General features: G+C 45.3%; 1 protein-coding gene across 7 annotated transcripts in view; it reads right to left on the bottom strand.

Annotated features, from left to right (window-relative positions):
• pard3aa (par-3 family cell polarity regulator alpha, a) overlaps nt 1-26,413 on the bottom strand; it is a 946,605-nt gene that overhangs the window by 570,536 nt on the left and 349,656 nt on the right. For 6 of the 7 annotated variants that reach the window (XM_078425377.1, XM_078425422.1, XM_078425385.1 and 3 more), the window contains one exon: nt 5,581-5,761. In XM_078425377.1, the coding sequence (XP_078281503.1) occupies nt 5,581-5,761 (181 nt within the window). Of the gene's footprint in view, nt 1-5,580; nt 5,762-7,804; nt 7,858-26,413 lie in introns of those variants that run through there. The other variant, XM_078425414.1, reaches the window with a different exon arrangement.

Below are 26,413 nucleotides of genomic sequence, written 5' to 3'. Positions count from 1 at the left end.
ATTCACTTGCGGCAAAAAATAAACAAGAAAAAAACAATTCACAAATTGAAAATAGAGAAGTTAAAAACGTAACTTGTAATAAAAAATAGTTCCACATCAGACATTTCCATCTTTTTCCTGTGAATTGCCATCTGCAGAACAATATCTGGGTTCCATTTCGAATTTCTATAAAGAATTCTCGATGGCTCCAGGAATTCACTGCAACTCAAAGTTACCCCTCTGGCTCATTTCGATTTTGTCCCTCTCACCTTAAACATATGTCCTCTTGTTTTTGATTCCCCTACCCTGGTGAAAAAGACTGTGTGCATTAAACTCATGGTTTAATGCACTTTCTATTCCCCTCATGATTTTACAGCACTCTTGATGGTGGGTATTGCGGGACTGGATGCCTCAGAAGGAGTGGAGTCTTGAATTGTTAACTTTTAAGATAAACTAACATTTCAATGCAGTGGCCAGAAAACTATAGAAGCACTTCATGACGCAATTCTCTGCCTCAGAAGGCAGTGGAGGCCAATTCTCTGAATGCATTCAAGAGAGAGCTAGATGGAGCTCTTAAGGATAGCGGAGTCAGAGGGTATGGGGAGAAGGCAGGAACGGGGTACTGTTTGAGAATGATCAGCCATGATCACATTGAATGGCGGTGCTGGCTCGAAGGGCCGAATGGCCTCCTCCTGCACCTATTTTCTATTGTCTATTGTCTATGCTTCACTTTGGGAGTGCCGGAGTGGCAGACTTTATGTACTATTGAATGGCGTCTTTAGTTATGCTGAAACAGTTTCAATTTAGGTCTGTTTTTAGATGAATTGAATTGAATTGAATATTTTATTGTCACATGTGACAAGGCACAGTGAAATTATTTGCTTGTACACCCAAGGTATGCAAATAGTCGCCAAATAAAGGGCGCCGACAAAGTTACAAAGTATCCCGCACAAGATCCACCCTTGTTCTCCTTCACCTCTGCCCACCCACTCATGGCCAATGACACTAGAGGAACAAGATGGACCACTCTGTAGAAATCACCTATACTGAAGTGTAGTACACAAAGGAGCCATTTTAGTAGGCAAAACCCGCCGTTCGCTTTGCCTCTCGCAGTGTAATCAGTGTTTTGGGGGAACAGTATGTGCGATGATACCATTAAAATGCAGATTATATCTCATCTATCAATTCACAGATTTTTGTTATTTTTCTTTTTAAATGTTTCTGCAAGTTTCTGCCTACTAAAATGGCGCCATGACGTACTACGGTTTTTAGGGTTGAGTGGTCTATCTTGTTCCTCTAGTATCTTTGCTCATGGGGTCCCCCTTCACCGAGTCCCCCTTGGTTACACAGCTGCGCAATAAATCTTCAAATAAACCCAGCAAGTTTAAAAAGGGAGTGTTGGAAACAAGACCAAGTGACTTCCAAGTGTTTGCTTGAAACCGGTTCCGTGAGCTTTAAAAAGCATCTGAGTAACTGGGCCCAACTGAGTTTAAAATTGGAGTAGAAATAGCACAGTTGAGCCAAGTGCCCAAAAATCGGGATTTCGAAGCATTGCGATCGTGGATAATTGGAGTTTGCTGTATCTGGCTTGCAAAACACAACTTACAAACAGTCAGAAGAAGCGTCTCGACCCGAACCTTCACCCATTCCTTCTCTCCAAGAATGCTGCCTGTCCCGCTGAGTTACTCCAGCGTTTTGTGTCTCTCTTAACTTTCTACAACTTCCAAATAACTTTCTAAAACTTCCAGTTTGTTGCAGTGATATTGTGTAGGAAGGAACTGCAGATGCTGGTTTAAGAATGAGAAAAGAATAAGAAAAATAAGGCCTTTTCGCAAATTGAGAAGAGAGAAATTAAAAATTTAACTTGTAATTAGAAAGAGGTTCCACGTCGAACATTTCCTCTGTTTTCCTGTGAATTGCCATTTGCAGAAGAATGTCTGGGTTCCATTTGGACACTTGCAATAAAATTCTCAAACTTTTAAGATAAAGAATAATTTTTTTTTAAATTCCCCCTCTTCGTAATTGGGCCTTCATGTGGCAAGGTAAGTTTTGACAACAGGGCAGCTGAGGGAAGAGAGGAACTGCCAAGACACATTTCAGTGTTATGGCAATGGCTTTCCCACTTTGTACTTCCTGCAGCATTTGTTACAGTTGGCACTAGTCCTGCTACACTGTTAGCGAACCCACAGCGCCAATGACTGCAGATGGAAAAGTTTAACATTTTTAATTCTTACAACTGGGACACCCTCACTTTTCTGAGTGCTTAACTTGATAGGATTCCAAAAAGGACTCAATGATATAAAAACAGGCCAGGCTTTCCATCAAAAAACATTATTCAGTTTTAAAAATGTATAATGCTTTATTCCTTCTTGCCAATTGGACTCGCGTCTTAGTGAGATCCAACTCCACAAGTTCTGGTCATGGGATACCTTTTTTGGTGTGCCTCAGCTAAAAAAATATCGAGCAGAACTTGGTGGCCAAACACAGATCAAGCATAGTTCATGCAGGGCTCTGGGGAGTATTGTTGAACAGAATGACATTGGGTACGAGTTTTTTTAGTTTTCTGTAAATGGAACACAGGTAAACGGGGTGGTGAGCAAGGCAACTCACACTACATGTGTAGGACGGAACTGCAATGCTGGCTTAAATCGAAGGTCAACACAAAATGCTGGAGTAACTCAGCGGGACAGGCAGTATCTCTGGAGAGAAGGAATGGGTGACTTTTCGGGTCGAGACCTTTCTTCCGACTTGGGTCTGAAGATGCTGCCTGTCCCGCTGAGTTACCCCAGCATTTTGTGTCGACACAAGTCATACTACAGTTGTACAAAACCTCAGTGGGCCACATGAGGAATATCATGTGCAGTTCTGGTTGCTTGCCCAACATGAGAGGAAGGATGTAATTAAAGAAGAGAGAGTGTGGAAGAGATTGGGTAGACTGGGTCTGCTTTCCCCAGAGCAAAGGAGGTTGGTAGATGACATGATGGAGGTGCATAAAACTTTGTATGGCATAGATATGGCTACCAGCCTTGGAGGGCATCTACAGCACATGATGCCTCAGAAAAGCCACCAGCATCCACAAAGGCTCTTCACGCCCCTGCAACAGTCTGATCGAACTTCTACCATCAGGCAGACGATACAAGGCGTTCTACGCCCACACCTCCAGACTCAGGAACAGCTTCACCCCCAGGGCCATAGCTGCCATGAAACGGTCCTGCTGAGCCGGATGGTCACATCGCACAGTGATCCGGCACAGATCTACTTGCACTTTATTCTGTTTTAAAACTGTTACAATTTGTTTCATTGGGTTGTTTAAATTAATACTGACTAGCTAATTAATTTATTGCATCGTATGAGAGGCGCATTCCCAATCTCGTTGGTACCCCTGTACAATGACAATAAAGATATATTGTATTGTATTGATACGTAGATAGCCGGTATCCATTTCCCGTAGGAGATGTGTTTTAAACTGGAGGCATCGGTTTAATGTGAAAGGGAGGAGAACTGAGGTATAATAATAATAATAATAATAATGCATTTTATTTATATAGCGCTTTTCATATACTCAAAGACGCTTTACAGAGATTTTGAGAACATAGGGAAATGAATAAATAGATAAATAAGTAAATAAATAAATGAACAGAGAAAGGAGACAGAAGGTGAGGTGACCTTCAGTGGTTGAAGGCAGTACTGAACAGGTGAGACTTCAGCGATGTTTTGAATGTGGTGAGTGTGGAGGAGTAATTGTTTTTTTACACACAAAGCATCTTTGGAATCTGGAAATGAGCTGCCAGAGTTGACGGTAGAGGCAGGAACAGCTAACAACATTTGTGAGGTAAATGGACAAGAGTGGAACATACAGAGATGGGGGTGGGGGGTTGGTGGTGGGAGCTGCAGCTGCTTTACATCCTCGTCGCCACCCTGGGTCGTTCTACGGAACTGGCAAAATTTGCAGCAAAGCGTCAACGACGGTACTCTGAAGCACCAATTGCCACTTTTGACTGTTGTCATATCATATCATATCATATCATATCATATATATACAGCCGGAAACAGGCCTTTTCGGCCCTCCAAGTCCGTGCCGCCCAGCGATCCCCGTACATTAACACTATCCTACACCCACTAGGGACAATTTTTACATTTACCTAACGTAATATGGAACTAAAAACTGGGCCGGCATACATACACCTTCAAGGAAAGAATAATTGATGAATAGACTTTTAAATATTAAATGAATTTGGTTTCTGTTGGAATATCCTGCCCCACGCTACAGTCTGAGGGAAAGCTGTCTGTTGTCTTTACTGAGCTGGTCTCACTTTCATGGTGCGGTAACGATTGTTCCTGCTGTCCATTACACCTCCAGGATGTTGAAATCCCTCCTGATTTCCTGCTGCCTCTCTCATTCACCGAGCAATTTGTGATTTAGCTATCATATTCATGGAATCAGCAGTTGCCAGCATTTGCAATTTTTATCATTGCTAATTTGAACTCATCCTGTTTGAATCATCTACCACCTGTTGTTATTTCAATCTTTTGATAGGTGTTGCACACTTCCCACACCAGCAATCCTCTGAACCTAGCACGCCCATTATCCTCATCGTTACAGAATGAGTTATTCCAGGCATAAGCTGGTTAGATGCTCATAGAATTAGCTGCAATCGTTCACCTTTTTTGCGATGTACCTACCTTCCCAGCCTAAAATTGCATATTTCAATCATTACTCTTTTCTCCACAACAACATTATCGCTAACCAGTCGAGTTAAAATAACGTGGAAATAAGGAATTGTCGATGCAGGTTGGTACGAAAGGACACAACGTCGTTGACATACGAAAGAAGAAGAGGAAGAGATAGGGAATTTTGTTCAGGACATGGGGACTAACATAGATAGCTCTGATAAAGGGGAGGTTTCGACGTTATTCTACTCATAACTCTCTGCCCATTCCAATATGCCTTTATCATTGCTGCTTGCAAATGTCAAAGAGATGCAGAAGGCATGACAGCAAGGGGTAGCCATACTATGCAGAAGGAAATGAAAATGTGCAAAACAAAAACAACAAAAAATTACAGGCAAAAAAACAGTTATACGGTAACAATATTAGCAAATAACTGCCAGGAAGTAAAACAAAATAAAGTATCAGTCATAAGGTCAATTAGGCCATTCGGCCCATCAAGTCCATTCTGTCATTCAATCATGGCTGTTCTATATCTCCCTCCTAACTTCATTCTCCTGCCTTCTCCCCATAACCTCTGACACCTGTCCTAATCAAGAATCTATCCATCTCTGCCTTAAAAATCTACCTCTGACTTGGCCTCCACGGCCTTCTGTGGCAGAATTCCACAGATTCACCACCCTCTGACGAAAGAAATTCCTCCTCATTTCCTTCTTAGAAGAACGTCCATTAATTCTGAGGCTGTGACCTGTAGTCCTAGACTCTCCCACTAGTGGAAACATCCTCTCCACATCCACTCTATCCAAGCCTTTCACTATTCTGTGCATTTCAATGAGGTCCCCCCCTCATTCTTCTAAACTCCAGCGAGTGCAGGCCCAGTGCCGACAAACGCTCATCATAGGTCAAGTATTTAAAGGATGTAAAGAGACTCACTTGCTCGGAGGACAGAGGGCGTGACCTCGATCTCACTTGACACCTGATAGGGTTGAAACGCAGACAAGGAATTGGGCGCAGACTCGTTGGTGAACATTTCCGGGCTTTGAGTGCCAGTTGAACTGGCACTGGTGCCATCTCCAACATGATGAGGATCTTGCTCTTCAAAGACGGCAACAAGCTGCAAGGAAGGACATGAGAGTTAAAATACAGAACATTTATTTTGAATGCAATTTGAAGCACTTGCTCCTCACCAGCACCCACCCCTACCTATGATTTTCTTTTCCACCCAAGTGTTGCCCAAAGCAGATTATTTAGAGATATACACTTCATTTCATACTGTTAACAATTATAGAACTTATGGTGGTTAATATAATCACAGTTCATTCAAAATGCTGATTATCTGTGTGGCAACCTTTCCAATTATTGGAATAACCATCATCAAGTAGCTGCCGAGAATCTCGATCATATGCTCAATAAAAATCAAAATATTGCTGATGGCCTGAACTAAAATCCTGGAAACACTCTCCAGTTGAAAGAGAAAGAGTTGGCATTTCAGACTGAAGAACCTTCATGAGGACTGGAAAATCTTCAAGCTGATATCTTAACTTTGAAGTCTGAAGAGGAGTCTGAACCCGAAACATCACCCATTCCTTCCCTCCAGAAATGCTGCCTGTCCCGCTGAGTTACTCCAGCATTCTGTGTCCGGTAGAGTTGCTGCCTTACAGCGAATGCAGCGCCGGAGACTCAGGTTCGATCCTGACTACGGGCGCCGTCTGTACGAAGTTTGTACGTTCTCCCCGTGGGTTTTCTCCGAGATCTTCGGTTTCCTCCCACACTCCAAAGACGTTTAGGTTTGTAGGTTAATTGACTGGGTGAATGTAAAAATTGTCCCTAGTGTGTGTAGGATAGTGTTAATGTGCGGGGATCGCTGGGCGGCGCGGACTCGGTGGGCCGAAGGGCCTGTTTCCGCGTGGTATCTCTAAATTTAAATCTAAAAAAAATCTCTCTTAACTTTGTTTCTCTTTCCAGAGATGATGCCTGAGCTATTGAATGCATCCAGCATTTACTGTTTCTCAGTTACATTCTTGTTGGACTTAGTGATTTCATTTTCAACCATACTGAATTTTTTAATCCAGAAGTTCTACGTTAAAACTAATTCAGTCATTGTTAACTGTCAGCCTCTGCTTCAGTCTTCACTGAGTCATCTATCTTCAACTGCGCCAAAGGCAAGTTTGATAAATGCAACTCTGTTTAAAGCAGTGAAGGAACACAACTGTTATCAAAATAATTCCAAATCTATCACCACAGTCAACACATTCCAGCCTTTGCTTTGCAGACAAAAAGTGACTGGAAAAACACTGAACTTTTGGATCATGAGTCAAGAACTTCATCAAGACTCCAATTTCAGCACACTGGGATTTAGCAGTGAATTTATTTTAAAAGCAAATATTTGAAAATTATTTTTCCATTTTGATTTCACCTTTTTAGTTTTTTCATTTGGTTTAGAGATACAGCGAGGAAACAGGCCCTTCGGCCCACCGAGTCCGCACCGACCAGCGATCCCCGGACACTTACTCTGTCCTACACACACGAGGGACAATTTACAATTACACCAAGCCCGCAAACCTGTCCGTCTTTGGAGTGTGGGAGGAAACCGGAGATCCCGGAGAAAACCCAGGCGGGTCACGGGGGAGAACGTACAAACTCCATACAGACAAGCACCCGTATTCGGGATGGAACCCGGATCTCCGGCGCTGCAAAATGAACCCAGTTAATGACAGGATTTGTTGCAGAATTCATGATGTCTCACAAGAACGCTGCATCAATGTAACCTTCCGTGGAAAGACCATCAGTGCTTTCCAGTGATAGTGAAAGGAAATAACTGCAGATGCTGGTACAAATCGAAGGTATTTATTCACAAAATGCTGGAGTAACTCAGCGGGTCAGGCAGCATCTCAGGAGAGAAGGAATCGCTGAACGCCTCCGCTGAGTCCGCCGAAACCTAGCTGATCTCCCGGTCGCTAAGCACTTTAACTCCCCCTCCCATTCCCACAGTGATAGTGAAGTTGCCTTAAATGATTCAGACAGCTTTGAATTAATTCAATGCACAGATAGGTATAAATTAAAGCAAACAGGCATGCGTCAGTCTGGCGGCGGGCACGAGCAGGAAGGAGACAGCTCAAGGTACAGTTGCACGCTTGACTAATGGATCTTCAGCCACCATGTCTGCAGTTAAAAGAATATCCATTCAAGTGCACTGGACCACCGGTGAAGTGTTGATTGTGTGCCAACATCTCAGCATGCCTCTTATGAACATTTCAGTGGAGTTGAGATGCTGGCAAGCTGATCATTGCACCTGTGCTTCAGGGTACATCTACACGACAGCTTAAGCCTGCTACTTGGAGACTGCCAGCTGCAGTCTGTGTTCCCAGTCAGGCAAAAAAATGTTTACATCGCTTCGAAGTTCAACAACCCTGCCTAAAACAGCTCTGCATGCGCCCACATACACATCTGTGCAAAGCCTCGCACCAAGCAGTCAGGAATTAAATGCTCAGAAAATGGGGAGAGAAAGTGTTCTGCTCCCTGAACTGTTCAGCAGCTTGAAGTTAAATCCTATAAGTGTTTGGGAGATCACCAAGGACTCCTACATTTCGGTGAGACCAAGCGCGGGCTCGGCGATTGTTTCGCTCAACGCCTCCGCTCAGTCCGCCGAAACCTAGCTGATCTCCCGGTCGCTAAACACTTTTACTCCCCCTCCCATTCCCACACTGACCTTTCTGTCCTGGGTCTCCTCCACTGTCTGAGTGGGGCCCAGCGCAAATTGGAGGAACAGCACCTCATATTTCGCTTGGGCGGCTTACAGCCCAGCGGTATGAACGATGACTTCAAACTTCAAGTAACCCTTGCTTTCCTTCTCTCTCCATCCCTCCCCATCCTTGTTCTCCGCCAAGTTTCACCGTCCACCTTATTACATTTTACTGATTATATGCCTCGTTGTCACCTTCCCCTCAGCTAACGACTAGGCTTGTATACACTGGAATTTAGAAGGATGAGAGGAGATCTTATCGAAACGTATAAGATTATTAAGGGGTTAGAGGCAGGAATCATGTTCCCAATGTTGGGGGAGTCCAGAACCAGGGGCCACAGTTTAAGAATAAGGGGTCGGCCATTTAGAACTGAGATGAGGAAAAACTTTTTCAGTCAGAGAGTTGTGAATCTGTGTTAATTCTCTGCCTCAGAAGGCAGTGGAGGCCAATTCTCTGAATGCATTCAAGAGAGAGCTAGATAGAGCTCTTAAGGATAGCGGAGTCAGGGGGTATGGGGAGAAGGCAGGAACGGGGTAATGATTGAGAATGATCAGCCATGATCACATTGAATGGCGGTGCTGGCTCGAAGGGCCGAATGGCCTCCTCCTGCACCTATTGTCTATTGTCTATTGTCTAACAATGATCCATGCTACATCTTCCTTGAGCCTCGTCCCCTTTGATCTCTCGTTTTCACACCTTATAATAATATAAATTTATAACAATAATAAACATTTATTTTTTATAGCGCTCAAAGACGCTTTACAAAACGGTCAAGACATAAAGACAGACGAACTGTCCTGACGGAGAAGCGGCGAACAAATAGCGCCAGCATCCTCTCACGTCAGGGTCCGGCAGTAGACAATAAAGGACACAAGACACACAATTACAATTTTTAACACAAACAGCCATCACAGTGATTGCTCCAGGCACACCCTCACTGTGATGGAAGGCAAAGAAAAGTCTTATCTCCTCCTCATTCTTCTCCTGTGGTGCCACGAGGCGATCGAGGCTCCCAACTTTTAAAGGCCCCACCGGGCGATGGAAAGTCCCAGGGCCGAGCCGAGCAGACCTTACCCTTCCATTTGTCTCTGTCTCCCTCTCCACTGACTCTCAGCCTGAAGAACGGCCTCGACCCAAAATGTCACCCATTCCTTTTTCTCCAGAGATGCTACCTGTCCCGCTGAGTTACTCCAGCATTTTGTGTCTATTTTTGGTATAAACCAACATCTGTGATTCCTTCCGAAGCATTTTCCCAAGCTGGTCAGGTTGGAAACCACACAACAATTATACCCTATGCTTTGCCAACCCAGGTCGACATGTATCAGAAGCTCAGTTAATTTCACACATCAAAATTCATCAGTAAACTTCAATACATTCAAAACTCCGCTGCCCGTCTACTCACCCACACCCCGATCCGTGACCATATCACCCCCGTCCTCTACAAACTCCACTGGCTCCCCATCGCCCAGAGAATCCAGTACAAAATCCTCCTCATGACCTACAAAGCCCTCCATAACCTGGCCCCATCCTACCTGACCGACCTCCTCCACAGGCACACTCCCACCTGCACCCTCCGCTCTGCTGCTGCCAATCTCCTGTCCCCCCACATCCGGACCAAACTCAGATCCTGGGGGGACAGGGCTTTCTCCATCGCTGCTCCCACCCTATGGAACTCACTACCTCAAACCGTCAGAGACTCCTCCACACTCACCACATTCAAAACATCACTGAAGTCTCACCTGTTCAGCACTGCCTTCAACCACTGAAGGTCACCCTACCTTCTGTCTCCTTTCTCTGTTCGTTTACTTATTTATCTATTTATTCACTTCCCTATGTTCTCTAAATCCCTGTAAAGCGTCTTTGAGTGTATGAAAAGCGCTATATAAATGTAATGTATTATTATTATTATTATTAGAACTGAGCCCCAACAACAGCCTTCCACTTTGCCTCTTGCATCCTGATGCAACGTTGAACCTAATGCAAATGTGCACTAATAACAAATGCACAGACTATTCCTCAAATTCGGAAGTGTGCGTGCTGTTTGCTGGCAGCTCATGATAAAACAGCAAACCAGTCAAACCCAGATTAACACCAACCATTAAAAACATTTTCAAGCATTATAATAAAACCAAGATGTTTCTAATACTCCATTTTTCTCCAGGCAGGAAATGAAATGCTTGCTGAATACTGAGCAACAAATGGAGCTTTTTAAACAGCTTTTAACACAGAAACCAGACCGAGTGTCCTGCATTTGTCCAGTAACATTAATTGGTCAAGAGGAGGCAGTGTGTTGAGAGCCTGGTTCTACGGTGACGCAGCGGGGGTAAGGTGGTGCTGCGGATCCCGGGTTCGATCCTGACTACGGGTGCTGTCTGTACGGAGTTTGCACGTTCTCCCCGTGACCTGAGGGGGGTTTTCTCCGAGATCTTCGGTTTCCTCCCACACTCCAAAGACGTACAGGTTTGTAGGTTAATTGGCTTGGTATAAATATAAAAAACGTCCTGAGTTTGTGTAGGATAGTGTTAATGTGCGGGGATCGCTGGTCGGTGCAGACTCGGCAGGCCGAAGGGCCTGTTTCCGTGCTGTATCTCTAAACTAAACTAGACTGAACTACAACTCTGCCCATAGATAGCAAATGGTGGGTTAAACACATCACAAATCATTTAAAAAGCCACTCTGATTGTCAAATCTTTAGAATACGAGACAGGATCCGTTGATGTTTAAGGTTCATTTAATGCAAAGGATGTTCATAAATTCATCAGTGATAGGAGCAGAATTAGGCCATTCAGCCCATCAAGTCTACTCCGCCATTCAATCATGGCTGATCTATCTCTCCCTCCTAACCCCATTCTCCTAACCTCTGACACCCGTACTAATCAAAAATCTATCTATCTCTGCCTTAAAAATATCCACTGACTTGGCCTCCACAGCCCTCTGTGGCAAAGAATTCCACAGATTCACCACCCTCTGAATATTGAACTCCTTTCATAAGGTCATAAGTGATAGGAGCAGAATTCGGCCCATCATGTCTAATAGGCTGATCTATCTCTCCATCCTCACCCCATTCTCCTGCCTTCTCCCCATAACGCCCTGACACCCGTACTAATCAAGAATCTATCTATCTCTGCCTTAAAAATATCCATTGACTTGGCCTCCACAGCCCTCTGTGACAAAGAATTCCACAGATTCGCCACCGCTCTGACCAAAGAGATTCCTCCTCATCTCCTTCCTTAAGGAACGTTCTTTAATTCTGACGCCATGATCTCTGGTCCTAGACTCTTCCACTAGTGGAAACATTCTCCCCACATCCACTCTATCCAGGCATTTCATATTCGGTAAATTTCAATGAGGTCCCCCCCCCCCCTCATTCTTATAAACTCCAGCGAGGAGAAGGTCAGAGCCGTCAAACGCTCATCGTAGGTTAACCCACTCACTTCTGGCAATCCTCCTCTGAACCCTCCCCGGAGCCAGCACACCCTTGTTCAGATATGGAGCCCAGAATTGCTCACAATACTCCAAATGCGGCCTGACCAGCGCCTTATAGAGCCTCAGCATTACATCCCTGTTTTTGTATTCCAGATCTCAGAAAGTTGGTTTGGCTGGCATCTGGTATCTGACCGCCTGGTCAGATACTTCCATGTACGGCTGGAACACCAGTCCATCGCATGCGGCCCTGGGGAGGGCTGTGATGGGGAGGAAATGGTTGCCCGCTGCATTGTCAAGTCAAGTCAAGTCATGTCAATTTTATTTGTATAGCACATTTAAAAACAACCCACGTTGACCAAAGTGCTGCACATCTGATTAGGAGTAGAATGTCTTTGTAAAGAGATGTGTAGAAAGGAACTGCAGGTGTTGGTTTAAACCGAAGATAAGACACAAAAAGCTGGACTAACTGAGCGGGACAGGCAGCATCTCTGGAGGGAAGGAATGGGTGACGTTTCAGGTCGAGACCCTTTTCCAGACTGGACGTTTCGGGTCAAGGCCTTTCTTCAGAACCGAACCGAAACGTCACCCGTTCCTTCTCTCCAGAGATGCTGCCTGTCCCGCTGAGCTACTCCAAGCATTTTGTGTCTGCCTTTGTTAAGAGAGTCTGGCAAATGATGTAAGAAGTTCATCACGGTTCATCCCAAGCAGCTGCGTAGCAGAGGACTCTCAAATTCGTAGTGTAAGAAACTTTCACAAAATGCTGGAGTAACTCAGCGGGTCGGGCAGCATCTCAGGAGAGAAGGAATGGGTGACGTTTCGGGTCGAGACCCTTCTTCAGACTGATGTCAGGGGGGCGGGACAAAGGAAGGATATAGGTGGAGACAGGAAGACAGAGGGAGAACTGGGAAGGGGGAGGGGAAGAGAGGGACAGAGGAACTATCTAAAGTTGGAGAAGTCAAATCCGTGGACTGTTCCCAGAAACACACTCAGAAGACCATCGACTCACCGAAAGACACTTCTTGATCTGCCCAAGACTTCTCGGTCTTTCAGTAGGGTGAGGCGTTTGCAAGAAAATATTGCGGACTGGCACAGTCCAGGCAGCAGGAGCACGTGCTGAGGGATGGACTGGAACTCGGTGCAGCTCATGCAGAGCCTCTGTGGGGTAGGACCTCAGTCCAGAGTCCTCAGCCTCTGGACACTGAGGGGCTGTGCCCAGAGTGGGCACTCCTTTGAAGAAGGGTCCGAAGAAGGGTCTCGACCCGAAACATCACCCATTCCTTCTCTCCAGAGATGCTGCCTGTCCCGCTGAGTTACTCCAGCTTTTCGTGTCCATCTTCGGAACACCCTTTTAGTTTAGTTTAGTTTAGTTCATTGTCATGTGTACCGGGGTGGCAGCTGCTTTACGTCCTCGTCTTCCACCCTGGGTAGTTCTACAGAACTGGCAAAATCTGCAGCAGAGCGTCAACTACAGTACTCTGAAGCACCAAATGCCACTTTTGATTGTTGTAGTTGACGTACGGAAGGAGAAGTCATGTGTACCAAGGTACAGTAAAAAGCTTGTGTTGAGTGCTAACCAGTCAGCGGAAAGATAATAAATACATGATTACAATCAAGCCGTTTACAGTGTATAGGCCCATAATAAGGGAATAACGTTTAGTGCAAGGTAAAGCCAGTAAAGACCGATCAAAGATAGTCCGAGGTATCACAAAATGCTGGAGTAACTCAGCAGGTCAGGCAGCATCTAGGAGAGAGGGAATGGGTGACGTTTCGGGTCGAGACCCTTCCTCAGTCTGATGTCCCGCCCCCCTGACATCAGTCTGAGGAAGCATCTCGACCCGAAACGTCACCCATTCCCTCTCTCCTAGATGCTGCCTGACCTGCTGAGTTACTCCAGCATTTTGTGATACCTTCGATTTGTACCAGCATCTGCAGTTATTTTCCTACACAAAGATAGTCCGAGGGTCACCAATGAGGTTGATAGTTCAGGACTGCTCTCCTCAATTAACAGAAGGAATTATTAGCCAGGGCCCCAGTGGTGCTTTGTACAAAATATATGTGCTGACACCACAACGTATAAAACCATCATTGCTGAATGTATACTGACAGACCCGAAGAATATATTAAGAGCTTTGCACTGTTTTCTTCTGTAAATTTTTTTGGTTACGAATATAGTTTACCCTTGAAGAGAAATGGCGCATTGGATCGGATAAACCTCTAAGCGAGCCCATCTAATGCTCCATTGCTCAAACTCTCCTTGTTACACTGGAATTGACGGTACGTCAGTTGTTATTTTAAAATCCAAGACTGGTAGGCTTTCATTAATCAGAGATGTTAAAGGATACGGAGAAGAGGCAAACAAATAAAAGTTAGTATGAGAAAATAACTGCAGATGCTGGTACAAATCGATTTATTCACAAAATGCTGGAGTAACTCAGCAGGTCAGGCAGCATCTTGGGAGAGAAGGAATGGGTGACGTTTTGGGTCGAGACCCGAAACGTCACCCATTCCTTCTCTCCCGAGATGCAGCCTCTCCTGCTGAGTTACTCCAGCATTTTGTGAATAAATAAAAGTTAGTCGTGGATCAGCCATGATCTTATTTCGTGATGAAGGAGACTTGAGGGACCAAATAGCCTACTTTAAATTGGTGGCACACGAGGCTACAAACAGTCGGCAATTCCCTTGTGATTTGCATTTCATGCTTAATTCCTTTAAATTACTGTCTACTGCTCCACTGAACATCCCAAAAGCCTCTAATACCACCACTATCCTGAATTTTTAAATATGCATCCTCCCCACATTATTTGCACCAAGCACTGCTACTATAAGAGATTCTGTAGTCCCTAAATGTAAACATCTCCTTTGATACAAACATCCCCTCTTTGATCTTCCAAAAGTCATTAAGCAGCCAAAAGCTCAACAGTGTTAGTATTTCCTCCATTAATGTTTAAGCAGCATCTTTGATGAGAAGCCACATGTAGACAAAAGATGGACACAAAAAGCCAGAGTAACTCAGCGGATCAGTCAGCATGTGTAGGAAGGAACTGCAGATGCTGGCTTAAACCGAAGATAGGCACAAAAAGCCGGAGTAACTCAGCGGGACAGGCAGCATCTCTGGAGAGAAGGAATGGGTGACGTTAAGTCTGAAGAAGGGTCTCGACCCATTCCTTCTCTGCAGATATGCTGCCTGTCTCGCTGAATTACTCTGGCCTTTGGGTCAGACACCATCTCTGGAGAAGAGGAATAGGCGATGTTTCGGGTCGAGACCCTCGTTGGCTACAATGGAGCAACTGGGCAGGCACTGTGACAAGTCCATCAATTCCGTCAGTCGCTCCAGACTCCAGCTTTGTGTCGAATTTTCCAATTCGTCACGAGTTCCAAAAATAAATTTAAGTGAAAGCACTCATATGAATTCACTTGACTGTTGCAGTGCCAGCTGAATTGTATTGCTGTCTTTCAACTCAGGTCAAGTTTGTCAGCGGTCACAGGGTCATAGAGCATGGAAAGAGGCCCTTTGGCTCACCGAGTCCACTCTGACCACGTTAAACCCTGTTTAATCACCCAATATCTCTATCAATCTTCCACCCCACCCCACCACTCCCCCAACACACCACACCACACATTCACTCAAGGGCGGCACGGTGGCACAGCGGTAGAGTTGCTGCCTTACAGCGAATGCAGCGCCGGAGACTCAGGTTCGATCCTGACTACGGGCGCCATCTGTATGGAGTTTGTACGTTCTCCCCGTGACCTGCGTGGATTTTCTCCGAGATCTTCGGTTTCCTCCCACATTCCAAAGACGTACAGGTTTGTAGGTTAATTGGCTGGGCAAAAGTAAAAATTGTCCCTAGTGGGTGTAGGATATGCGGGGATCGCTGGGCGGCGCGGACCCGGTGGGCCGAAGGGCCTGTTTCTGCGCTGTATCTCTAAATCTAAATCTAAGATTTTACCAATCACCTGCAAATAGGCAGCAGCTTACAGCAGCCAGATAAACCTGTTACTCGATTCAAGTCAAGTTGAGTTTAGCTGATACAATGTAAGATGAGGTGCGGAGATTCAATGCAAATCAAAGATAATAGAGCACAGCAAGGTAGACCAACTCGACCCTAAAAACCGTAGTAGGTAGAAACTTGCAGAAACATTAAAAATAAAAATAACAAAAGTCTGTGAATTGATAGATGAGATATATTCTGCATTTTAATGGTATCATCACACATACTGTTCCCACAAAACACTGATTACACTGCGAGAGGCATAACGGACAGTGGGTTTTGCCTACTAAAATGGCTCCTTTGCGTACTACACTTCAGTATAGGTGATTTTGACGGAGTGGTCTATCTTGCTCTGCTCTATTATCTTTGATGCAAATCTTGTGTGCAGAGGTATCGCAGGCACCAAGAGTCCGAAAATGCATAAAAAGCTGGAGCAACTCAGCGGGTCAGACTGCATCTCTGGAGAAAAGGAACAGGTGACGTTTCAGGTCGAGATGTCCGAAGAAGGGTCTCAACCAGAAGCATCACCTATTCCTTTTCTCCGGAGATGCTGTCTGAGCCGCTGAGCTTAATACGCATGCCTGGCTCAATTGAGGGGAAAAATTAATTTGGAGAGGTTAAAGGACCAACTTTGGATCCGAGACAGGGACAGGAATGCACAAACAAGTCTTTGAAGGTGTTGCCATGGGACAGGGTGGAAGTGGGCACAACTGAAACATTGAAGAGACATGAAGAGACATGACAGGCACATGAACAGGCAGGAGAGACAGGGGAAAAAAGACACAAAGTCCTGGAATAACTCAGCGGATGAGGCAGCATCCCTGGAGAAGGTGGATAGATAACGTTTTGGGTCGGGACTCTTCTTAAGACTTAAATTTCTGGCCAGGACCCATCTTCAGATGTGGGGATGTGGATCATGTGCAGGCAGATGCGATTGGTTTAAATTGGCTCAGTGGATCAGACAGCATATCATATCATATCATATCATATATATACAGCCGGAAACAGGCCTTTTCGGCCCACCAAGTCCGTGCCGCCCAGCGATCCCCATACATTAACACTATCCTACACCCACTAGGGACAATTTTTACATTTACCCAGCCAATTAACCTACATACCTGTACGTCTTTGGAGTGTGGGAGGAAACCGAAGATCTCGGAGCATCTCGGGAGAAAAGGAATAGGTGATGCTTTTGGTTGAGCCCCGTCTTCGGACATTTCGACCCGAAACGTCACCTGTTCCTTTGCTCCAGAGATGCTGTCTGACCCGCTGAGTTACTCCAGCTTTTTGTGTCTATCTTTGGTGTAAACCAGCATCTGCAGTTTAAATTGGCATCGTTCAGCACAGGTATCATGGATCAAGGTGTCTGTTCTTGTCCTGCACTGTTCTATGTATGTAGAATGCAGCGTTTACGTTATCGCTGAGATCTTCAAATCTGTATTTGAAGATAACATTTGAAACTCTGGATTGGTTTCTTCGGCGGGGAATAAAAAGCTTTCTGAAAAGCAAGCCATGTTTTACAAAGCTATGTGGCAGATATGGGTACTGTTCTTGTGTAGATACAGCAAGTTCAGGTTTTCAAAAGGTATTTGGCAAATTGCCTGCCTGGTGCTTGATAAACACTGAAAAGGTGAGGATGGAATTTGAGGACACAAAGTACTGGTTACTTAGCATGTCAGGCAGATTCGCAGGAGAAATGTGCAGAAAGGAACTGCAGACGCTGGTTTAAACCAAAGATAGACACAAAAAGCTGGAGTAACTCAGCGGGACAGACAGCATCTCTGGAGAAAAGGAAGTGGTGACGTTTTGGGTGGGTCTCGACCCAAAATGTCGGTGTAAAGAAGTGTCTCGACTCGAAACGTCCCCTGTTCTTTTTCTCCAGAGACTCTGTCTGACCCGCTGAGTTACTGCAGCTTTTTGTGTCTATCTTCAGCATCCCTGGAGAACATGGATTTGTGACGTTTCTGGTCAAGACCCTTCTTTAGATTTTTTTAGAGATACAGCGCAGAAACAGGCCCTTCGGCCCACCGGGTCCGCGCCACCCAGCGATCCCCGCACACTAACACTATCCTACACCCACTAGGGACAATTTTTTTTTACATTTGCCCAGCCAATTAACCTACATACCTGTACGTCTTTGGAGTGTGGGAGGAAACCGAAGATCTCGGAGAAAACCCACGCAGGTCACGGGGAGAACGTACAAACTCCGTACAGACGGCGCCCGTAGTCAGGATCGAACCTGAGTCTCCGGCGCTGCTTTTGCTGTAAGGCAGCAACTCTACCGCTGCGCCACCGTGCCGCCCTTCAGACAGGAATTTGAGGTGACAACACACAATTCCTTCAAAGGTGCAAATTCAGGTGAATAAATTCATTTCGATATTAACTCTTCTGTGCGTGCGGTCAAAGCAAACCAAGAAACTAAGAGAATCTGTTATTGGCAGTGTCATTTGCCAGTCTGATACAAGCAGACTCCAATGCTGAGCTATTTTGAGTTAGAATGATAAAATCTATTGAGAGAGGTAGTGATGAGACACAATGCTTTAGGAGCAAGATGTCATTGCATTGCACACAATGTAAGCAATATGAACAAGAATCATCCTTGAAGCAAAGGGAACATAGTGTGTACAAGTCACGTCATCATCAGTGAGAACACGAGAGAGGCATAAAAGACCAACTTTTTGGCCGCGAGTATACTTTTGTAAATATAAATATGAGCAAGGCGCTTTGAAAGCACATATGATAACAAACCATCTGTGATATATTAACAGTGCAAGTACCTGTGGCAATTACAGTCTTGCCAAGTATCTATACGTGCCAACACAGAAAACAGTGCGAAAATATAAATGGTACAAAGGGAAATAAAAATAAATCCTTAATATAACAAAACTGTTGTGATAATTAGAATTTCTCTGGAAGTGAACGTTTGACATTCTAATAAAGACATCACATTTAACCGCGTTTATTATGCAGCCCAATTGAAGCAGCGATCTCTTAAGTTTAAACAACAAGGCACATCCAAAGTTATGATCATTGCAAAACTTGTTTATATTGACATCTGGAGTCAGTTTCGACAGTTATTTATCAAAATCCCTACTCCCCAAAACACAGTGAGAAACATCAACTAAAATCAATTTGAATGGAAAAGCAGATACACACCTAACGTGGGAAAAATAAGAAACGACACGATGCTGGAATGTGGAGCAAAAAAACAAACTGCTGGAAGTACTCAGCAGGTCAGGCAGCATCTGAATGAATGAATGACTGAATGAATGAATGCTTTATTGTCACATGTGACAGGTCAGAGTGAAATTATTTGCTTGCATACCCAAGGTATGCAAATAGTCGTCGCATAAGGGGGCTGACAAAGTTGCAAAGTATACACAGTATCTGCGCCGGGTCCACCTTTGTTATCCCCCCCCATGGCAGACTCCCCACACCTAGTCCCCCATTGCCCACACCCCTCCCCACGGCAGTCCGTCCAAACCGAGTCCTCCATTGTCAAGTCAAGTCTACTTTATTTGTCACATACACATACAAGATGTGCAGTGAAATGAAAGTGGCAATGCCTGCTGATTATGCTAAAACTACAAAACAATTTTTAATTTTTTTTAAAAAAGAACACAACACAAAAAATAAATTAATACAGTAAATTAGTCCCCGGTGATATGAGAGTTAACAGTCCTGACGGCCTTTGGGAAGAAACTCCGTCTCATCCTCTCCGTTTTCACAGCGTGACAGCGGAGGCGTTTGCCTGACCGTAGCAGCTGGAACAGTCCGTTGCTGGGGTGGCAGGGGTCCCCCATAATGTTGCTGGCTCTGGATCTGCACCTCCTGATGTATAGGTCCTGCAGGGGGGCGAGTGTAGTTCCCATGGTGCGTTCTGCCGAACGCACTACTCTCCGCAGGGCCTTCCTGTCCTGGGCAGAGCTGTTCCCAAACCAGATTGAGATGTTGTCCATTGTCCACCCCCCCCCCCATGGAGGTCCCCCCATGCCGGGTCCTCCTTTATTCCTTCCCGCAGCAGCGGCCTCATCACTCCATGTGGTCCGTCCTCGTCCATCCATCGGTCGGTCGGCTCATATACATCCGAGTACACATCCAGGTCAGCAACCGTCTGGCAGTCCAGGTGAAGTGTCCCAACCCAAAGCAACGACTGTTCATTTCCCGCCATAGATATTGCCTGATCCGTTGAATTTTAGTTTAGTTCAGAGGCATTCTTCAGGCACTAGGGCATCAGAGATGTCCTTATTCTTCAGGCACTAGGGCATCAGAGATGTCCTCATTCTTCAGGAAACGGGGCTTCCCCTCTTCCATTATAGATGAGGTTCTCTCTAGGGTCTCTTCTACATCCCGCAGCTCCACCCATTCGTAACAAAGACAGAATCCCACCTCGTTCTCACCTTCCACCCCATCAGCCAGCGTATCCAACATTTCCGTCACCTCCAACGGGACCCCACTACTGGCCACATCTTCCCATCCCCTCCCCTTTCTGCGTTCCGCAGAAACCGTTCCCTCCGTAACTCCCTGGTCCAATAGTCCCTTCCTATCCAAACCACCCCATCCCCGGGCACTTTCCCCTGCAACTGCAGGAGATGCAACACCTGTCCCTTTACCTCCCCCCTCAACTCCATCCAAGGATCTAAACAGTCTTTCCAGGTGAGACAGAGGTTCACCTGCACCTCCTCCAACCTCATCTATTGTACCCGCTGCTCTAGATGTCAACTTCTTTACATCGGCGAAACCAGACACAGGCTCGGCGATCGTTTCGCTCAACACCTTCGCTCAGTCCGCCTTAACCAACCTGATCTCCCGGTGGCTGAGCACTTCAACTCCCCCTCCCACTCCCAGTCTGACCTTTCTGTCATGGGCCTCCTCCAGTGCCATAGTGAGGCCCACCGGAAATTGGAGGAACAGCACCTCATATTTCGCTTGGGCAGCTTGCAGCCCAGCAGTATGAACATTGACTTCTCCAACTTTAGATAGTTCCTCTGTCCCTCTCTTCCCCTCCCCCTTCTCCCTCTATCTTCCTGCCTCCACCTATATCCTTCCTTTGTCCCGCCCCCCTGACATCAGTCTGAAGAAGGGACTCGACCCGAAACATCACCCATTCCTTCTCTCCTGAGATGCTGCCTGACCTGCTGAGTTACTCCAGCATTTTGTGAAACCTTCGATTTGCACCAGCATCTGCAGTCATTTTCTTACGATAAAATAAGGAGTATCTACCATCCCCCTTATGTGTTAAAAGTGTGCTTAGATCAACTCAGAATAAACAAGGTACTAGACTGCAAAGCATACATATTCTATTAGGTTATCAGTGATGTTAGTCAGTAAATGAATCATGACAATAATATCACTGCTTATTTCTGATCACCATTTTAATTACACCTCAGAGAGTTCTCTCTTTTATATGCATGGCCACTGTTAGCCTGGTTTTTAATGAGATGCACTGCCTCCTTGGAGTTTTTACCACTTTGGATATTTATCAGTGAACTTGCACCCTGTACAATTTAATTAAGTCGATTAATTCTAAAAAAAATCTGATTTTTTTTATTTTTTAAAGATGCGGCCATTCTAAATGCATTTGCTTGGTTATTGTCTGCACAAGTTGATGCTATAACGTTAATGAAGTAACAGGAAGTCCATCTATTCTGATGCAGCATGTGTCAGCTTTCACAAGCATTTCGATTAATGCAAACTGCAGATGCTTCCTATTGCCTACTTCCACAGTAACTGTGGGAATTTCAGACTTTGAGAAAAAATTTTTTTTTCAATAATAGCACCTGCAGATTCATTGTGCACGCTGCAAAGAAGTGAAGTACGAGTTAGAAAATATTCGGCGGTCGCCACTTGCCACACGGTTGAAGGGCAAATCATCTGAAATAGTGCAAAATCTCCCATCATTGGCCAAGATCTACATCCATTGTCAAGATTGGCCAACTTAGAACCCAGTCTGATGAAGGGTCTCGATCTGAAACGTCTCTCCATTACTTCTCCCCAGAGATGCTACCAGTCCCCCGCTGAGTTCCTCCAGTATTTTGTGCCTATCTCCAGCGGTATGAAGATTGATTTTTCTAACTTCAAGTCCCCTCCCTCTCCGTCCCTCCCCCACCCTGGTCATCGTACTAGTTTCACTGTCGCCCCGTTGAGTTTCATTGTCTGCATAATGAGTTAATGACCTCAACCAGAGCAAACAATGGAGCATTGTGGGTTCTACCTTTCCTTGATCATCATTGCTTTTTGTAGTTTTTTCCATGCGTATTGGTTCCATGTGCCATCTTCATCTCTCGCTTCCCTCTCCCCTGACTCTCAGTCTCAACCCAAAAAGTCACCTATTCATTTCTCCAGAGATGCTGCCTGACCTGCTGAGCTACTCCAGCTTTCCGTGTCTATCTTCAGTTCAAACCAGCATCTGCAGTTCCGTCCAGTACATCAATTGTCAATATATACAAACTAAAAGACAGGAAATAAAAAAAGTCATTTCAAATTCACTGCTTGATAAATTGCTCGCAGGGAGGATTTTTCAATAAAACTGCTTACGACCGAGCTCCCGTTAAATAACTCAGTGCGATTATGCTATTGCCAAATGTGGAAAAATTGAAATGAGCGGGAATCACCACAAAACTGCCCTCCAATTTCTAAAATTAGCCTCAGTGCAAGCTGATGAACTATTGAAGCGCACGCACGAGTCATTCGCCAATTCCCTGAACAGTTACCAGTTCGGTCAAAGGGTCTGGTAGTAGAACATTTGGTGAGTCAATCATAAAGCATAACATTCCATCTTTTCTGAGAACATCTCTTTGTGCGGCACATCCGGTGAGCCGATCTGAAATAAAACTACACAGCAGGAGCACTCACACTCATGAAGAGTGATTCAAAAGCTTTGCCATCTCATTACATCATTGCAAGTTTTCTTCAACCAAGTACGCTTATGCATTTCATTCCATATTTGGGGCTTTCACGGTGGCGCAGCGGCAGAGTTGCTGCCTTACAGCGCTTACAGCACTAGAGATCCGGGTTCGATCCTAGCTATGGGTGCTGTCTGTACGGAGTTTGTACGTTCTCCCCGTGACCTGCGTGGGTTTTCTCTGAGAAATTCGGGTTCCTCCCCCGCTCCAAAGACGTACAGGTTTGTAGGTTAATTGGCTCGGCATAAATGCAAAAAAATGTCCCCAGTGTAGGATGGTGTTAATGTGCGGGGATCGCTGGTCAGCGCGGACTCGGTGGGCCGAATTGCCTGTTTCCGCGCTGTATCTCTAAACTAAACTAATATAGGTTAGAATGTGTTGGATACCAATCAAAACATCATGGCTGTTTCAGTTCATATCGCCTTCGAAGGAGTGCTCCATCCTTCACCACCACAAGATCCCCGAAGTATTGTGGAGAGCCATTTCATCAACTTTTAATCTAGTCTCTTCCTATTGAAAACTGCTGTTGCCAGTCTGTGCACATTAAGTTTCCACAAACGACAAGCATTTACCAACAAAATCACGGGTTGCTCTGCCATTATGGGGTGTGTGATATGGGGCAGTGGTTCATTATTGGCCAGAACAGGAGGAATAACTCACCTGACCACTGTTGGAGGCTAAATAGACTTTGTTTAACTCTAGACTCATTTGTGCCATCCAACAGGAACATGGACTAATCTTGAGACATTTTTTTGAGACACAGCATGGAAACACCGAGTCCGCATTGACCAGCGATCCCCACATATTAACACTATCCTACACACACGAGGGGCAATTTACACTTGCACCAATAAACCTGTACGTCGTTGGAGTGTGGGAGGATACCGAAGATCTCGGAGAAAACCCACGCGGTCACGGGGAGAACGTACAAACTCCGTAACGGACAGCACCCGTAGTCAGGATCGAACCCGGGTCTCCGGTGCTATAAGGCAGCAACTCTACCGCTGCACTACCGTGACACCCACGTGGCCACTCCAGTAGCAGGAAGAAGGGTCTCAACCCCAAAGGTCATCCAATCCTTCCATCCAGAGATGCAGCCTGTCCAGCTTTTTGTGCCTATCTCCAGTGGCAGAGTGGAGTTCACTTGTCTCAAGTCCAGCATATGCACAGTTGGATCACAGCACGGATCATTCTCCTCCATTAACTATAAAATATGCTCACGAATCACGCCAGAAACTATTCCTTCTCTGCGTCATTATCACTTTCAATCAGGTTTTTCAAGTTATCCATTTGACCAGGCCTTGGTCACCCATCAGTTTCATCCTGACATGCAGTGATCACCCCATTCCCATTGGTTAAACTGGAGAAATGTAACCGTTAATTCTATTGAATTTTGCACGTGTGTGATAAAACATTCTGCTGATAAATTTCAAATAAGTATGTCAACATAACTTTTGTGTTCTTGTTCTAAGCCTGTATGAAACTTTGCGAGTCTTCAAGGTACAACAGAAGTCTTTATTACGTTAACTCAATGCTGGCAGCAAGACAACTAAAATGGCTGCCACCCCACAATCTGACTGCACACTCCACACTGTGTACAGCCAAGCTAACTATGTACAAAACATCTCCCTTTGTCCTGTGCAGCGCCACCTGCTGCACGGGAGGAGCAACAGGTCCTCCCACCCCACACAGTCCATCAAACATCACACTCCCCCTTTCCAGTTTGAACGTCTTTATTCCTGAATGAGTCGCCTTGGAGGAGTACCACGATTGCAACGTGTCGATCGACGAAGGACCACAGGCAGATCGGCGGGGAGTTCGTCTGGTGGAACTTCGTCAAGCCAGGGGATGGGCAAATCAGGCACTCCAGTGTCCACACGATTCGGCACTGGGGTGTCCGACTGCTTGGTTCTGGTCAGTCGTAATTCCCATACTTTCAAAATAAAACTCAGCGCGCATTAAATACGACGACCACCTTTCTCGCTCGGGATCGAAACAATCAAATTGCCGAGACATGTTTTTTTTAAATCGGGGGGGAAAAAATTGAAAAATAGGCTCTTATCTGAGTCTTTGGACACAATCTGAAGTATCCCACTTCTGACACCACTTTTGTGTTCTTATTCTGTGCCTGTATGAAACTTTGCGAGTCTTCAAGGTACAACAGAGGTCTTTATTACAGTAACTCAATGCTGGCAGCAAGACAACTAAAATGGCTGCAACCCCACCATCTGACTACACACTCCACACTGTGCACAGCCAAGATAACTATGTACAAAACATCTCCCTTTGTCCTGTGCAGCGCCACCTGCTGGTCCACCCACCCCACACAGTCCGTCAAACATCACAATAACCATCTCTGAAACTCTGAAACTTAAAATGTTACATTTCTCCTATCTGTTGTCCTTCCTTTCATGTATATTGTCCGTATTCTTGAACAAAGGACCAATGCCAGTCAAGTTATGGTTAGTCAGCAATAAATCTGGGCCTGAGAAAGCTCTTGCACAAAGTGCAACAACTTTAAGTGTAAGAAGGAACTGCAGATGCCGGTTTGCCCGAAGACAGACACAAAATGCTGGAGTAACTCGGCGGGTCAGGCAGCATCTCTGGATAGAATGAATGGGAGACGTTTTGGGTCGAGACCCTTCTTCAGTCTAAAAACTGGATAACAAATATGGCAGAGAAATGGGAAGGTTCATTCAAACTTTGTGATCAAATTACACCTCCTTGATTCTTTGAAGAACACATTCTCCTAACAACAAAGCCTTGGACAGACACAAAAAGCTGGAGTAACTCAGCAGGACAGGCAGCATCTTGGGGGAGAAGGAATGGGTGACGTTTCGGGTTAAGACCCTTCTTCAGACGGTCCTGCCTGTCCCGCTGAGTTACTCCAGCTTATTGAGTCCATCATCGGTATAAACCAGCATCTGCAGTTCCTTCCTAAACAAAGCCTTGGAGTTGGGAAGACAAGATGTGCATTTTGCTTTTCGCTCACTCACAAGGACTCTGCAACTTTTTGAGGTGTCAATAGTTTGATTACAAATCAGAATTCCAAATGGTTTGTGTGATGGGGAATAAAATAGTCTAATAGGTTGAGTCGGAAGTAACTGCAGATGCTGGTTTAAACGGAAGATAGACACAAAAAGCTATAGTAACTCAGCAGGACAGGTCGCACCTCTGGATAAAAGGAATGGGTGACATTTCAGGTCCAAAGAAGGGTCTCGAGCCGGAACGTCACCCATTCCTTTTCCCCACAGATGTTGCTGCCTGACCCGCTGAGTTACTCCAGCTTTTCGTGTCTATCTTTAGTCTAATACTAGACCAAGTGGACCCGTTGGGCCCAAACCTCTCCTGCATTGGTGCAGCACCCTCTCCTCCTCCCCCTCCCCCCTTCCCCTCCTCTCCCACTCCATCCCCCTCGACCCCCGCCATCCTCCCTCTTCCCACCTCCCTCCCTCGGAGATAGATTTGAACTTTAAAATGTGAATAACTTTTAAAATATAACACCGATTTCAATGAAACTTCTTCCATTAGCACCAAAGGGACGACGGTGAGTAAGGTGGGTCTAAAATTGTCGCGTTATCGTGTACAGTTTTGGCTGTAGTTCAGGAGCAAACAAACAAACAAACGAGAGTTTTAGTATATAGATGTTGTTCACTGTTTCCACTGAGCAAGAGTGAAGAAATTTGGATACAAAGCAGCCTAA

The sequence above is a fragment of the Rhinoraja longicauda genome, chromosome 2 (genome assembly GCF_053455715.1).
Source record: "Rhinoraja longicauda isolate Sanriku21f chromosome 2, sRhiLon1.1, whole genome shotgun sequence".
NCBI classification, from domain to species: domain Eukaryota; kingdom Metazoa; phylum Chordata; class Chondrichthyes; order Rajiformes; family Arhynchobatidae; genus Rhinoraja; species Rhinoraja longicauda.
The sequence above is the reverse complement of the archived record's forward strand: the minus strand, read 5'-3'. Positions and strand labels throughout refer to the sequence as shown.